The 14399-nt window shown below is 45.4% G+C and overlaps 4 protein-coding genes across 6 annotated transcripts; 2 read left to right on the top strand and 2 right to left on the bottom strand.

Moving 5' to 3' along the window:
• Positions 1-254: 254 nt before the first annotated feature.
• On the bottom strand, positions 255-7830 carry LOC130687494 (glycine, alanine and asparagine-rich protein-like). 3 transcript variants are annotated; one of them, XM_057510667.2, is made up of 3 exons: positions 1275-1412; positions 1057-1148; positions 255-998 (listed from the first exon to the last, which is right to left on the bottom strand). In XM_057510667.2, the coding sequence occupies exons 1-3, from the start codon at positions 1306-1308 to the stop codon at positions 291-293; spliced, it is 834 nt and encodes a 277-aa protein (XP_057366650.1). In that variant the 5' UTR covers positions 1309-1412; the 3' UTR covers positions 255-290. The 3 variants fall into 3 exon arrangements, with proteins under 3 accessions (XP_057366650.1, XP_059350878.1, XP_057366652.1); XM_059494895.1 differs by lacking the exons at positions 1057-1148; positions 1275-1412 and adding exons at positions 7453-7529; positions 7702-7830 and having other exon boundaries at positions 256-998; XM_057510669.1 differs by lacking the exons at positions 255-998; positions 1057-1148; positions 1275-1412 and adding exons at positions 6490-7378; positions 7453-7529; positions 7702-7830.
• On the top strand, positions 2578-3895 carry LOC130687497 (glycine, alanine and asparagine-rich protein-like). Its single transcript, XM_057510673.2, has 3 exons — positions 2578-2670; positions 2805-2860; positions 2934-3895. The coding sequence occupies exons 1-3, from the start codon at positions 2637-2639 to the stop codon at positions 3639-3641; spliced, it is 798 nt and encodes a 265-aa protein (XP_057366656.1). The 5' UTR covers positions 2578-2636; the 3' UTR covers positions 3642-3895.
• LOC130687569 (glycine, alanine and asparagine-rich protein-like) lies at positions 4591-5903 on the top strand. The gene is made up of 3 exons (XM_057510742.2): positions 4591-4675; positions 4870-4946; positions 5026-5903. The coding sequence occupies exons 1-3, from the start codon at positions 4642-4644 to the stop codon at positions 5731-5733; spliced, it is 819 nt and encodes a 272-aa protein (XP_057366725.1). The 5' UTR covers positions 4591-4641; the 3' UTR covers positions 5734-5903.
• Positions 7831-8649: 819 nt separating the features above from the next.
• On the bottom strand, positions 8650-9852 carry LOC130687568 (glycine, alanine and asparagine-rich protein-like). The gene is made up of 3 exons (XM_057510740.2): positions 9747-9852; positions 9613-9674; positions 8650-9544 (listed from the first exon to the last, which is right to left on the bottom strand). The coding sequence occupies exons 1-3, from the start codon at positions 9775-9777 to the stop codon at positions 8834-8836; spliced, it is 804 nt and encodes a 267-aa protein (XP_057366723.1). The 5' UTR covers positions 9778-9852; the 3' UTR covers positions 8650-8833.
• Between the last annotated feature and the right edge of the window lie 4547 nt (positions 9853-14399).

Here is a 14399-nt window from a genome sequence, read left to right as displayed (position 1 = left end):
TTTATCAGCGATAAATTAACGATTTGAATTTACCGCGGTACAGTATTTGGTATGAATAAGCGAAATCATGGCGTTCGGTTGTTTCAACGGTTGGTTGCTTGTTGGCGACTATTTCGGTCTACTTTATGCATACATAGCTAAGGAAAATTCACTCTTAAGGATTTCTTTTTTTATAATAATATATTTGATTATCGTCATAAATCTATACCGTGAAACATGCACAATCAATGTGTTATTTTAAAAGAAATGGGAAAAAAACATCAGAGGTGGCGCTGGCCACGCGGAGAATTTTAGCATCCTGGGCAGCCACCATGTCCTCCGCCGTATCCGCCGCCAAATCCACCATAAGATCCGCCGCCACCAACAGCAGTAGCTTGGGCGGCCTGGGCAGCTGAGTAGGCCTTGTTGGCCGCTTGCTGAGCAGCAGCCAAATCAGCTAATGAAGCTTGTTGTTTGTACGCCAAAGCTTGGGCGTTTGCTTGAGCCTGGTAGGCCATCTGAGCTTGGGAAGCTTGTTGGGCCTGAGCGGCTTGAAGTGAGGCAACAGCCTGAGCAGCATGAGACTGGGCAGCTTTAGCAGCAGCGGCCAAAGCCTGTGCCTGTTGAAGAGCCTGTACCTTCGTGGCTTCAGCAGCCTGAACGGCCTGAGCAGCTTGAGCGGCTTGTGCTGATTCGGCAAAAGCTGCGGCCTGCGCAGCTTGAGCGGCTTGGGAGATTTGGGCGGCTTGTGCCTGTTTGGCTGCTACAACAGCCTGGGCCTGCTGAGCGGCTTGAGTGGCCTGTGCAGCAAGGGTAGCCTGTGCTTGTTGGGCGGCCTGGGATGCAGCAGCAGCCTGAGCATTCTGGGCTGCCTTTGCTGCATTAGCGGCCTCTTGTGCAATGGCAGCAGCACCACCATAACCTACTCCATATCCGCCCGCTCCTCCACCAGCTCCTCCGCCATACCCAGAACCGCCACCTCCGTATCCGCCGCCGCCACTTGCGAATCCACGTTTATCCTAGAGCAATATTGAAATTCATCTATTTTTTTCATTTGAAGGTTCATAGTTTTCTTACTCTGGGTTGCTTCTCTGCCTCTGCGATCGTTTCCTTTTTTTCGGTTACATCCGTCTCGGGGAGTCGACTGGCATGTAATGCTACCACCAAACCTGCCAATATGAATAAACTGTTGTTATATGTTGCGTTTCCGAACAAGTAACATGTTCACTATTATTTTAGCTTGGATTAGTCGATTAAAAAGTATAAAACTAAGAATTTGATAAACTGTAATATACCACAGAGAACAAGGGAGTACAGAGTGAGTTTCATTTTTCTCAAAGCAGTAAACTAAAGAGAAGATTGGCCAATAAGTTGTGATGAGGAACTTCGATAGCACGCTCTGTGTAACTCTGTTGTTTACGCTGTGAAGCTTAGGTGGGAACTGCTGATCAGGTTTCTGCGCTGAGGCATCTTAAATACCTGCCTATACTTGAATTAAGTTCTTGATCATCAAACATTCTGACCACGGGTATTGTTCCGTTCCAATCAGAAAGCTCTTTTGATAGGAGCCTTTTCTTTCGTTTCTAGGAAGATTATAGGCCTATGTGTTTTTCAATTTGTATTAAACAATACTCAACTAGAAGGGTGATAACATAGAACTTGATTCTCTGCTTAATGACTTCCTTTCTCGATTCTGTGAATGAAACTGATCGTCCATTATGTGAAAGTGGCCTTGTAAGCTGCAAAGTTTTTGTGTTAGCGTTAACAGGGCGTGCAATTTTCAGGTGCAACGTCATTCCGTCAGTTGAAAACCATTGATCGAACGCTCTCTGTCCTAGGCACCAATTCATTGTCCGTTAGGACAACTGGCAACTACATCTCAAGTTTCGAGTTTGGAGAAAATTCAATATCCGCCTATTGATAATTGGGAAAAGAGAAATTGGATTGGGTAGAGCACAAAGTCGAAAAACAATTGAGATTGTATTGAAACTTAAAAAAAAAAGATGAATAACGACATAAATTTATGGATTTAAGGGCGCTTTCTTTCTTCTGTATACGGTAGCATTAGTCTGCTGGCAAGACAAAGTTGTTTTTATTCATTCAAACAGTCGGTGAATTCCGATATAATGATGTTGTCCGTGCAAGAACGCTGACATGTCTTAGTCAAGCATAAATCCCAAACGGATGCGTAGGTTGATCATAATTGTAAAGGGTGAAGTACGTTTGCTTAATCATTTGCGTAGTTGGAACGTTCCTCATTTTATTTACCGTTGTTCAATCTGATTATTGACGCTAATTATGCCAACATGAAGCCGGGCTCTTTCTTTTCATTCAGAACAAGGAATGACCAAAATGAAATGAGGCGTTTCCGTTATGATTTGTTGTGCTACGCTTCTGTTCAACCAATTTTTTTTTTCGTGTTCTATCAAACGGGAAATGGTAACGAAGTTAGTGGGACTATTATCTAAGAAAATGAAAGCTATGGCTTCTTACGGCAGCCGTGCATGACCATACTCTTTGGACGTTGCTGACCGTAAAATGTAGATTGACTATTTAAGGATGGAACAGAGCCAACACTGACCATCAGTCTGTTTTCATTCATTACTTGTTACAGTTCTGTTTAATCGTTCAGGGCACAAGCATTCGCTTAATTAGAAATGAAGACTGCTTTGCATTTTGTCATGATTTTTGGTAAGCCATGATTTTTTCTTTCGATTTTCTAGTAAGTCTGGTACCAGATTACGACAAAGAACACAAGAAATGTCAAATGTATTTAGAAATCCGGCATTTCTAAGCCTAATCTAAGGTAATTGTTTTTTGTTCAGGTTTCGTAGCTGCTCTTCATGCTTCAGCCGTCAATGAAACCGACATCCAGGCTCGTGTAAGTAGATCCGCACAACGCGAACATTCATGTTTCGTTACTTTGTGAAAATTCAATGTACATCCATTGACAGGATAAGCGTGGATACGCAAGTGGCGGCGGCGGATACGGAGGTGGCGGTTCTGGGTATGGCGGAGGAGCTGGTGGAGGAGCGGGCGGATATGGAGTAGGTTATGGTGGTGCTGCTGCCATTGCACAAGAGGCCGCTAATGCAGCAAAGGCAGCCCAGAATGCTCAGGCTGCTGCTGCATCCCAGGCCGCCCAACAAGCACAGGCTACCCTTGCTGCACAGGCCACTCAAGCAGCTCAGCAGGCCCAGGCTGTTGTAGCAGCCAAACAGGCACAAGCCGCCCAAATCTCCCAAGCCGCTCAAGCTGCGCAGGCCGCAGCTTTTGCCGAATCAGCACAAGCCGCTCAAGCTGCTCAGGCCGTCCAGGCTGCCGAAGCCACGAAGGTACAGGCTCTTCAACAGGCACAGGCTTTGGCCGCTGCTGCTAAAGCTGCCCAGTCTCATGCTGCTCAGGCTGTTGCCTCACTTCAAGCCGCTCAGGCCCAACAAGCTTCCCAAGCTCAGATGGCCTACCAGGCTCAAGCAAACGCCCAAGCTTTGGCGTACAAACAACAAGCTTCTTTGGCTGATTTGGCAGCTGCCCAGCAAGCGGCCAACAAGGCTTACTCAGCCGCTCAAGCTGCCCAAGCTACTGCTGTTGGTGGTGGTGGATCGTACGGTGGATTTGGCGGTGGATACGGTGGTGGACACGGTGGATGCCCGGGTTGTTAAGTTTTCTGATAACTGGAAAACTAAGCAATTACAATGAACGACGTCGTCACACTCCGAGCATTTGATCCTGAGCGTCAGCTTCCTGAAATCGATTTAATAGTTAAGCTTTTGTTGGATTCAATGTTTGTTGAGTAGTCCGCTATTGGAGTGCTATTAGCAAAGAATTTTTGGAAATTATCAATTGAAAGATTGTAGATCAATCTTTATGCAATCCTGTCTTGTTTTTTCATGAAAATACACAGAACGAAAGCATACATTGCAACCCTACTGAACTTGTCTTGAGCATATCCGTTGGTCAGTGAGGCACACGCTAAATTACCGTAAACTTCAGTTACGCTTTCGCGTACAAGATGCAAACAATTAGGTTGCGAATGAGAGGCTAAAAACAAGTAAAGATATGCTTATAGAAAATCAGATTTTCCTTCATCTATCATAATACCAAAAAACATAAATGGTACTTGAAGATTCAAGTGAGACTAACACTTGATCCTGTAAACAAATCAATCTAATAAAAAATGTGAAGTAGTCCGTGAATATCTATGGTAATTTTCTGGCATTATTAATAGCGAAGTCCACGCTAGCTTCATTGCATAAGACTATAAATTGATCAGTTCACTTTCCTCCTCATTTGGAAATGAATTGAACCCACCTGTCTACTGTTTCTTGAAGATGACGAGAACTAAGCATAAAGCATTCTCATTAAAAACGCAGCTTAAACATTGATAAAGGCTTCTTTTGATTTTGATAACGTCAGCGACACTTTCTTATCGATGAAAAGATGCACAAACATTTGTAAGAAAAAAATTAAAGTAGGTCGACTAAATGAAAGGTATTCTTTTCTAATTGCAGCCGTGCATAACCATGCTGCTTGATGGACACGAGACATGGCTCCAACACGAGAGGTTGACTATATAAAGCGGAAATGGATTCGATGATGACCATCAGTCGTCGTGCAGTGAACACTTGATGCAGTTCTGAATTGACAGACTTCAAAGCCAACATGAATATTACTATTTTCTGTGTCCTCGTTATCGGTAAGTTCCCATGCTAATCATTTTCTTAATTTATCCGAAAGAAAAGATTGTATTTTCTTCGAAGAAAAGTTGTTATACAAATATTAAGTTAACAATTATGGTAAAAAATAATTGTGGTAAATTATCCCAGTAAATAGACCACTTTCTTGCGTTTGTAATTGCAAAATGTTCATATTGTTTTTGTTAACCCAAAGGTTTCTTGGTTACTGTTCACGCGTCGGCTCACAATGAAACCGAATCCTCTACGCCAAACATCGAAGAACAGCCCCGTGTAAGTTTTACGTTCACTCACGTTGTAAAACAAAGTTACCTATCAGCCTATGAAACCAAAACAATTTGCCCATGGTTAGGACAAGAGAGGATTCGCAAGCGGTGGAGGCGGATACGGAGGTGGTGGCTCCGGATACGGTGGAGGAGCTGGTGGTGGAGCTGGTGGATATGGAGTAGGTTATGGTGGTGCCGCAGCTATTGCACAGGAAGCCGCTAATGTAGCAAAGGCGGCACAGAACGCACAGGCCGGAGCTGCAGCTCAGGCTGCCCAACAAGCACAGGCCACCCTTGCGGCACAAGCCGTTCAGGCAGCTCAGCAAGCCCAAGCAGTTACAGCAGCCAAACAGGCGCAAGCCGCCCAAATCTCACAGGCTGCTCAGGCTGCCCAGGCTGCAGCTTTCGCCGAATCAGCACAGGCCGCCCAAGCTGCTCAGGCTGTCCAGGCTGCTGAAGCTACCAAAGTTCAAGCTATCCAACAAGCCCAAGCTATAGCTGCTGCTGCCAAGGCTGCCCAAGCCCACGCCGCACAAGCAGTCGCTTCCCTTCAGGCCGCCCAAGCCCAACAAGCTACTCAGGCACAAATGGCATATCAGGCTCAAGCAAACGCCCAAGCCTTGGCTTACAAACAGCAAGCTGCATTGGCTGATCTTGCTGCCGCCCAGCAGGCCGCCAACAAGGCCTACTCGGCCGCCCAAGCCGCCCAAGCTACTGCCGTTGGTGGAGGTGGATCCTATGGCGGATTCGGCGGAGGATACGGCGGAGGACACGGTGGTTGCCCGGGCTGTTAAAAATTCCATTTGATGTGATGTGTGGCAAATGATAGAAACAATCATATTGTTTTGCTGCAGACACATATTTAACAATTTACATGTTCTTGCATACTCCCGCAATTTCTGTTGGACTGTCGATTCAGCTCCGTTCATTTGCTATAAATATTACTGCTGTTGAAACCCATAAAGGACTTTTTGCTTCTTTATGCACCACAAAACATTCACTGTTAACACTAGTGCTCCATGAAATCATGAACGATAACATTTGCGAGCGTGACACACACATGGGTATAATGCAATGCAAAAAGTTGCAACGATAACGCCAATTATGAGCCTCGCATAAACCAAGAGAACTCATCTGCGTTCACTGCATTCATGGTGATTGTTTCAACCCACCACAACGTTCTCTTGCGGGTTCATAGCGATGGATTGTATTTGCATTGGTCGCAAGAGAAATGATTTTGAATTATCAGCTAATACATTATTGGGGTTGGAAACGACGTAAATTCGTGAACGTTTATATTAACGTCCATGATTCAGTGACACCTACAGTATATCGAGGTGGTCGAGCACCGAGATTGTCGAGGTATTTTCATTTCATTTTCCCTTTATCTTTCAATTGTTCTTTAGTGACCAGATTTCGCTAGAAGGAAGGTATCGTGAAAGTGGGTTTGGCGTAATTGAGGTTATATTCGTAGGTCTAAAAAAAAAATGATCATGTTTGGTTTGCTTTTAATGGACGTAGTGGACGTAGTGCAAGTAGAATAGGATTAATTCATTTAAGCGACCACAGTGAATGTATTTGCTTGAAACTCTTCACAACATAGCGTATCTATGAAGAACAGATTGATCTACAATCTTGGTAGACATTAGACGTAAACATTTAACATTCTTGGTAAGCAGGTTATCCAAGGTGAGTTTTATCAAGTAGACAGTTCCGGGGGTACAACATTTAACAAGCCGGGCAGCCTCCTGAGCTTCCACCGTAACCGCTGCCAAATCCACCGTAGGAACCACCACCACCGACAGCTGTGGCCTGGGCAGCTTGGGCAGCTGAGTAAGCCTTGTTGGCTGCCTGCTGGGCAGCTGCCAAATCAGCCAAAGAAGCTTGTTGTTTGTACGCCAAAGCTTGGGCGTTTGCTTGGGCCTGGTAGGCCATCTGAGCTTGGGAAGCTTGTTGGGCCTGAGCAGCTTGGACAGCAGCAACAGCCTGTGCAGCGTGAGACTGCGCAGCTTTAGCAGCAGCGGCCAAAGCCTGAGCCTGTTGAAGAGCCTGGACTTTAGTGGCTTCGGCAGCCTGAACAGCCTGGGCGGCTTGAGCGGCCTGAGCGGATTCAGCGAAAGCAGCAGCCTGGGCGGCTTGGGCGGCCTGGGAGATCTGGGCAGCTTGGGCCTGTTTGGCGGCTACGACAGCTTGGGCTTGCTGGGCAGCTTGAACGGCCTGTGCAGCAAGGGTGGCCTGTGCTTGTTGGGCAGCCTGAGCTGCAGCTCCGGCCTGTGCGTTCTGTGCTGCCTTGGCTGCATTGGCAGCTTCCTGCGCAATAGCTGCGGCTCCACCATAACCTACTCCATATCCACCAGCTCCACCGCCGGCTCCTCCACCGTATCCGGAGCTGCCACCTCCGCCATATCCACCTCCACCGCTTGCGAATCCACGCTTTTCCTAATAGTTCACCGTATAGTTTGATTACATTAATTCTATATGAACAGTCACGAAGTAGAAATGTAAAGACTTACGCGATACTGTTCGCCCTTGGATTCGTCAACAGATTCATCTTGACTAATCACAGCTGCTTGAAGAGCGGCGACAATACCTTTATGAAATGAGGTAAACATTGAAATTTTGATCGTTTGCAAAGCTTCTCAACTTAAATGGGCAATAGATTGTACAGCTTATTTAAAAGACATTGTTCTTCCATGAACGTTTTTTTTATAATACTTCAGCAAGTGTAGGACATTAAAAATCAAAAGATTTTCAAATTTTACCGAAAAGAACCAGACAGCGAAGAGTAACTTTCATTTTCCTTAAATAAATGGTAATTAAGCTAAGAGCTAGAAGAAGTCAGTTGATGTCGAGTAGATCACCGAACACTGATAATTTATTCTCGAGATTTTCGCCTCTTAAATATGGAACGTTACCTGACTCGCACAATAAGCGTTTTGGATGAAGCCTCCACCTTCCACCGTTTCACTCATTGTTTCTCGATTTCCTTTCATCCAGAGAGTTGCTGCGGAAATTACTGTGAAACGAATCGAGCTTTTTTGTTTTTATCTTTACACGGGGAGGGCGAAAGTTTTGGGACAAAAAAAAAACAAAAGTAAAAATAAATTAATGAAACGTTGCAAATTGGATACAGTTTTCGATGTTCTACGATAATTCGTCTTGTTACGTTGTCACTGCCATATCGTTATCCCGAAACGTAAAAACAAAAGACGCGACCCACGAAAACAAACGCTGCGTACCAATTCATTTATTTTCGCCATTGTCACGTAACCGAAAATAGATTTCATGTAGCAAATATAATTGTTCTTGGATCAGAAACGAAGTGGAATTCATAGTAGCTAGTTAGGTGCCTGATTATGATTAAGCGCTTTGCAGTAAATGCTTTGCATAATTTATTTGCACAAATATATGCTTTATATTTGAAAATCAAACGGGTATGCGTCTTTATTTGCACTTTGGAATTACGGTTTATGTTTAAATGCAGTCTAACCTTGTTCATTCCTCATATCTATGGTTTGGCGTTTATCGATTCAATTTCTTGCACTTTGCCGTAGTTTGTGTTATAATCAGTGTTATAAACTATGGAAGTTATAGACAAGAGGCGGTTGTTTCATATATGTGAATGGTTTTCTTGTGACACTTAACGAGGGCAGGCATATTTGCACGTTGCATATCAGCGCATCCGTTAGAAAATTCAAAACGCAATCGTATTTTGCATAGTGAAATTTTATTCTCTTTAAATTTATTATTTTTTTCGTAACAGTGATACAGTTGCAACCATCAATAAATGGTGAATAATCTGGTACTAAACAATCTTCCACAGTGCACTTAAACGATAGGTGACGTAAATTGCAAAAATACAGCCAATATTTCGGGAGTACGTGAGGGTTCAGCTTAACAAGCCGGGCAGCCTCCAGAGCTTCCACCGTAACCGCTGCCAAATCCACCATAGGATCCACCACCACCAACTGCAGTCGCCTGTGCGGCTTGGGCGGCGGAGTAAGCCTTGTTGGCGGCTTGTTGGGCAGCTGCAAGATCAGCCAATGCAGCTTGTTGTTTATAGGCCAATGCTTGGGCGTTTGCCTGAGCCTGATAGGCCATCTGTGCTTGTGACGCTTGTTGGGCTTGAGAGGCTTGGAGAGCGGCGACTGCTTGCGCAGCATGAGACTGTGCAGCCTTAGCGGCAGCAGCGAGAGCTTGGGCTTGTTGCAGAGCTTGAACTTTGGTGGCTTCGGCTGCCTGAACTGCTTGAGCTGCTTGGGCGGCTTGAGCCGATTCAGCAAAAGCTGCGGCCTGCGCAGCTTGAGCGGCTTGGGAGATTTGGGCGGCTTGTGCCTGTTTGGCTGCTACAACAGCCTGGGCCTGCTGGGCTGCCTGGACAGCTTGGGCAGCAAGAGTTGCCTTAGCCTGCTGAGCTGCCTGAGCTGCAGCTCCGGCCTGTGCGTTCTGTGCTGCCTTGGCTGCATTGGCAGCTTCCTGTGCAATAGCTGCGGCACCACCGTAACCTACTCCATATCCAGCAGCTCCACCGCCGGCTCCTCCGCCGTATCCAGAGCTGCCACCTCCGCCATATCCACCGCCACCACTGGCAAATCCGCGCTTGTCCTGAATATTAAAGATGGCACCAATGTTTCATTCATATCGAATGCATTTTAATTATAGAAATATCTTACCCTTGTTTGTTCTTCACCAGCTTTTGGGACGACAGCAGACGCTTGAAGGACAACAACACAGCCTATTAAAAATAAATAATAATAATAAAAAATCCTTTTCTCTGATGCATTTTTAGCTGTGACATTTGCCTTACCCAAAACGATCAAACACGAGCGAAGATCCATTTTATTTGTTTCTCTGTAGACGCTGATTAGCTTCCAAATGTTTTACTTGGATGATGTTTGAGAGGTGAGTGATTTGTCTACCGTTTGCTCTGCGTTTTTATATCTATGGAACTCTTCGATCGATGTTGGCCGATGATGAAGACGCAACACTCTCATCTTTCGATTATCGTTTGTGTTGGTGCACCCGACCAGTTTCATGACAATCGGCGAAACTCTCGATAAGGTTAATCAAATAGACAAATTTTGTTTTTGTCAAATTAAAAAAAAGGGATATCGCTGTTTAAGTAGACACCATTATGTCGTCAAGTTCCAGTCTAATGGCTTTAGAAATCAATGAAACCGAGCCATTCCCAATAACTTTCGATTGCAATTCTTTTCCTTTTCGCTATGAATTCGTGTAGCTCGTTGGCAATTCGTTCACGAAAGGAAAACACGATTGTATAACGAACACAATCGTCCTCTGATTTCTTTTACAGGTTAGACGCCTCCAGGTTTACTTTCTGCTACGATACGAAGCGCACGAAAACCACTTTTATTTCCGCATTTGAATGTTTTCGACATTCATTCATTTGATTTGTTTCTGAATTGAAAAAAAAAACAATTTCCATTTGCTGACACAACCATGAAGCTTTACACCTGATGATACTTCAAGCAAAATTTACGTTAAGGCTTCGGTGAACGTTAATTAGGTACGCTTTTCCCCTAGAGCTTTAATTTACATGGAGACACACGCGATACGATACTATGCCAACAGTTCCATTGCGAAAAGAATGGCCGTGAGAATTTGGCTGTGAATGCTACCCTTGAAAGGGGATTGTAAAAACGGTTCCGTATTTAGGGCGGTAGTGATGCCATCGCAAGTAACAGAGACGAAGGTCGTTGGGCGTGTTGCTCATATACCAGTTTGATTTTTACAGAACCAGTTATGATAAAATTTTGTTTGGTTCTCTCGATACCAACGTTGCCCACCGATTGACTTTCTCTCTCCATTGAAAACTAGTCATGCACAGGTTGTTACATACGTTATAGCTCTCAGTAGTTCCTACAGTGATTCTGTGTGTTATCACGGCGACAACATGTTGATGTCTCTTAACGGTTATCGAGATCAAGCTGTGCTGCGAAATAGGTACGATTTTTCATTAGACTGTTCCTTAAATGAATCATTTTCCAATTTGTGGTTCCGTAGGAAAAGAAGCTTAGTTTTACAATGGCTGACGGCGATTTTCCTATTCGTCAATCTTGTTGCTTGCCTCACTCTGATCAGCGTCCTTTGCAATCAAAATGAACTGCTTAAAGCAACGACATCGGATACGGAGGACATCTATTTTGTCCCAACTATCAACACGGTATGTAAATCAATGTGCAATTTAAACGTAAAAAAAAAATAAAGAGAAATTTTAAAAAGCGTTTTTTTATCATTAGAAACATACGGGAATAATTATGAAAGCAATATATCATTAGGATTGAAGTCAGCCGTCAATTACTTGTCATCTATGTAAATATAGAAGAGTGTACTATTTTGGGCTAACGGGTAAACGTCAAAACAGTGATGCAATACAACGATGCTTTTTTTTTTTTCAAATCTCTGTGCTTTCAATGAAAAACAGCCCCATTTATAATACCGCTTGGAATGAGTTCATTCACGTGAATAACGTTTCAAACAACGCCACATTGTAGTGGGATAAATAGGAACTGATTTGGAGTAATAAAAGTCAAAACAAAATGGATATAGGTTTAAGTATGAACTTTATTGATCGAAAAGAAGAAAATGAATGGGGAATTTTGAGTAGCAGAAAAATATTACAGAAAAAATGGGAAATTTTGAAATGAAATTTTGCAATACAAAAATTTAAAAGAAAAGGATAAGTGCGAAAATTTTGTTTAGCAGAGGCAAACGAAACCTTTGATTAGCTCTCCTCGCACACGCACTTCCAGAACCGACCTGACTCATTTAAGGATAAAAATCCCCCGTAAAGGTAGCTAATCACTACCGTGGAGGTGAAAACTACCTGCAACTCTCTGCCATCACTACGAGACAATCAATTCTCGTAGTGGTCTCCTTCCGGCGGGTGCAAGCCGGTGGGGAGATGGTAATATTGCTCACCATCCCGCCACTCGCACGCAAACTTGTGCCGTGAGGAAGACAAATGGAACAGAAGGATTACAGTATTGGTAGTTGTCACGCACGGCAGTGAAAACAACTCCGTTACGGGTTCATCGGCCAGTTCCTTCGGATTGTGGTTGAAAGAAAGCGTCATCAAAGGTTAATGAATACACAAATTAAGCCGAAATACAAATGTACAAGAATTTTGACTCGCCTCTGCTATTTATAAAAAGGGGAAATTAAACTGATTACTCTGAAGAAGACACAATTAAAACTGGGAGAGAATGTACAAGAATTTTGACTTACTGTTTTCTGCTACGTTTAAATCGAAAACAAAAAGAAAAAAACAAATGCTCAATGAGTGGACTACTCTGCGGAAGACAATGAAGCCGAAACAGAATGTACAACAATTTTGGTTTTCAGTTTTTTTTTAAAGGAAAAAAAAAACGAAAAGAAAAAAAAAAACGCTCAATGAGCGGGTTGTTCTGAGGATGCGGCCGACTGTTCGCCTACTGAGTTGGAAACTTCAGCGACACACTCGTGTCGGATGGAACGGATGAATGTTCTTCAGCGGGCTCAAAAATCGGTGCAGGTAAGTTGTAAACCTCAATGGGAGATGCGTGCAGGATCAGGTACATCCTCTTTGCTGGCTGGTACAAGGGAGTCGGAAATTGGCGTCCACTGCAAAGATTGTTGTACAGCGGCCAACGGCAGTGCACGGCTCGGCTCAATGTCCACTTTGCCGTCCGTGGTTTCACGTGCCTTAATCTACTCTACCTTGTCGGATTGTACTCCGGCCTTTAGCAGAGCATCTTTCTCTGCCCGCCGCCGCGCAAAAATAGCCATACGACCTTGGTATTCAACTCGAACGGGCCGAACAGGTACCTCTACAATTGCATCAGCAGCAGCAATTACAGTAGCATCTGCTTCGAGAATGACCTCAAGAGCTGGTACAGGTAAATCGCAAACCTCGATGGAAGGTGAGGTTTGGGGCTCTGCGTTCGGAGTATCCTCTTCATCGGCTGGAACATGAGGTTTGCAAATTGCGTCCACTGCGCAAGGTTCTGGAACAACGACTACCGATGGTGCGGAGCTTGATTCATGGGATGGATCTTCACAAGTCCCCTGTTGCTGGGCAGCTCTATCTGCCCGCTCCTGTGCTCGCTTGGCCAAGCGCTTTTGGTAGCTCTTGCTCCACAGGGCCTTGTTGGGACGTTTTACGCGAACGGGCCGAACAGTTGCGTCTGCGGCCACCGCATCTACAACTGCATCAGCAGCAGCATCTACAGCAACACTTGCGTCGGGAATGACTTCCACCAGCCGCTCGCTTTCAGTGGGGCAAACTTCTTCAACACTTTCGTGTTGGATGGAAACGGGAGAAGATTCCGCACTAACGGGCTCAACGGCCAATGCAGGTACATCGCAAACCTCGATGGAACGCGGGGTTTGGGCCTCAGCGTTCGGAGTATCGTCTTCATCGGCTGGAACAAGAGGTTCGGAAATTGCGTCCACTGCGCAAGGTCCTGGAACAACGACCACCGATGGTGCGGAGCTCGACTCATGGGATGGATCTTCATAAGTCACTTGTTGCTGGGCAGCTCTCTCAGCCCGCTCCTGTGCTCTCTTGGCCAAGCGCTTTTGGTAGCTCTTACTCCACAGGGCCCTGTTGGGACGTTTTACGCGAACAGGCCGAACAGGTGTGTCTGCGGCCACTGCATCTACAGCAGCAGCTGCTTCGGGAATAACCTCAGCAGGAAGTGCAGGTAAATCGTACACCTCGATGGAACGCGGGGTTTGGGCCTCAGCGTTCGGAGTATCCTCTTCATCGGCTGGAACAAGAGGTTCGGAAATTGCGTCCACTGCGCAAGGTTCTGGAACAACGACTACCGATGGTGCGGAGCTCGACTCATGGGATGGATCTTCATAAGTCACTTGTTGCTGGGCAGCTCTCTCAGCCCGCTCCTGTGCTCTCTTGGCCAAGCGCTTTTGGTAGCTCTTGCTCCACAGGGCCTTGTTGGGACGTTTTACGCGAACAGGCCGGACTGGCGTATCTGCGACCACCACATCTGCGACAACAGCTACGACTTCCTCGGAAACTCCTTCCACCAACTGTTCACCTTCAGCGTGAGAAACTTCAACAACACTTTCGTGCTGGATGGGAACGAGAGAGTGTTCCTCGCTAGCGGGCTCAACAGCCGGCTCGGGGACGGGTGCATCTTCGTCATCGGCTGGCACAGCGGCCAAAGACAGCTTGCAGCACGATTCAACGGATGCATCTTCGCAGCTTGCTTGTTGAAGAGCCGATCTTTCCGCCCTTTCCTGTGCTCTCCTCGCCAACCGTCGCTGGTAACTCTTATTCCACAGCGCCTTGTTCGACCGCCGGACCTTACGAGCTTTCGCAGCCGGAACTTCCGGAACTGCTTCAGGTTTCTCTTGTACGTCTTGCGACGGAACGATGTTATCTGCAGCCGAAATAGCTTCGTCGGAATCGCCCGTTGGCAGAGCGGGGGCTCTTGCC

Source organism: Daphnia carinata, chromosome 4, assembly GCF_022539665.2.
Source record: "Daphnia carinata strain CSIRO-1 chromosome 4, CSIRO_AGI_Dcar_HiC_V3, whole genome shotgun sequence".
Classification (NCBI taxonomy): Eukaryota; Metazoa; Arthropoda; class Branchiopoda; order Diplostraca; family Daphniidae; genus Daphnia; species Daphnia carinata.
This window is presented reverse-complemented; position numbering and strand designations above follow the sequence as displayed.

Excerpts from the sequence above, each read along its gene's own strand:
- LOC130687497 (XM_057510673.2), top strand. The coding sequence starts at position 2,637 with ATGAAGACTGCTTTGCATTTTGTCATGATTTTTG. Across the intron at positions 2,671-2,804 it reads GCATTTTGTCATGATTTTTG|GTTTCGTAGCTGCTCTTCAT; the intron begins GTAAGCCATGAT and ends TTTTTTGTTCAG. Across the intron at positions 2,861-2,933 it reads AAACCGACATCCAGGCTCGT|GATAAGCGTGGATACGCAAG; the intron begins GTAAGTAGATCC and ends ATCCATTGACAG.
- LOC130687494 (XM_057510667.2), bottom strand. The coding sequence starts at position 1,308 with ATGAAACTCACTCTGTACTCCCTTGTTCTCTGTG. Across the intron at positions 1,149-1,274 it reads GTACTCCCTTGTTCTCTGTG|GTTTGGTGGTAGCATTACAT; the intron begins GTATATTACAGT and ends TCATATTGGCAG. Across the intron at positions 999-1,056 it reads AGGCAGAGAAGCAACCCAGA|GATAAACGTGGATTCGCAAG; the intron begins GTAAGAAAACTA and ends ATATTGCTCTAG.
- LOC130687569 (XM_057510742.2), top strand. The coding sequence starts at position 4,642 with ATGAATATTACTATTTTCTGTGTCCTCGTTATCG. Across the intron at positions 4,676-4,869 it reads TTTCTGTGTCCTCGTTATCG|GTTTCTTGGTTACTGTTCAC; the intron begins GTAAGTTCCCAT and ends GTTAACCCAAAG. Across the intron at positions 4,947-5,025 it reads ACATCGAAGAACAGCCCCGT|GACAAGAGAGGATTCGCAAG; the intron begins GTAAGTTTTACG and ends GCCCATGGTTAG.
- LOC130687568 (XM_057510740.2), bottom strand. The coding sequence starts at position 9,777 with ATGGATCTTCGCTCGTGTTTGATCGTTTTGG. Across the intron at positions 9,675-9,746 it reads CTCGTGTTTGATCGTTTTGG|GCTGTGTTGTTGTCCTTCAA; the intron begins GTAAGGCAAATG and ends TATTTTTAATAG. Across the intron at positions 9,545-9,612 it reads CTGGTGAAGAACAAACAAGG|GACAAGCGCGGATTTGCCAG; the intron begins GTAAGATATTTC and ends TTTAATATTCAG.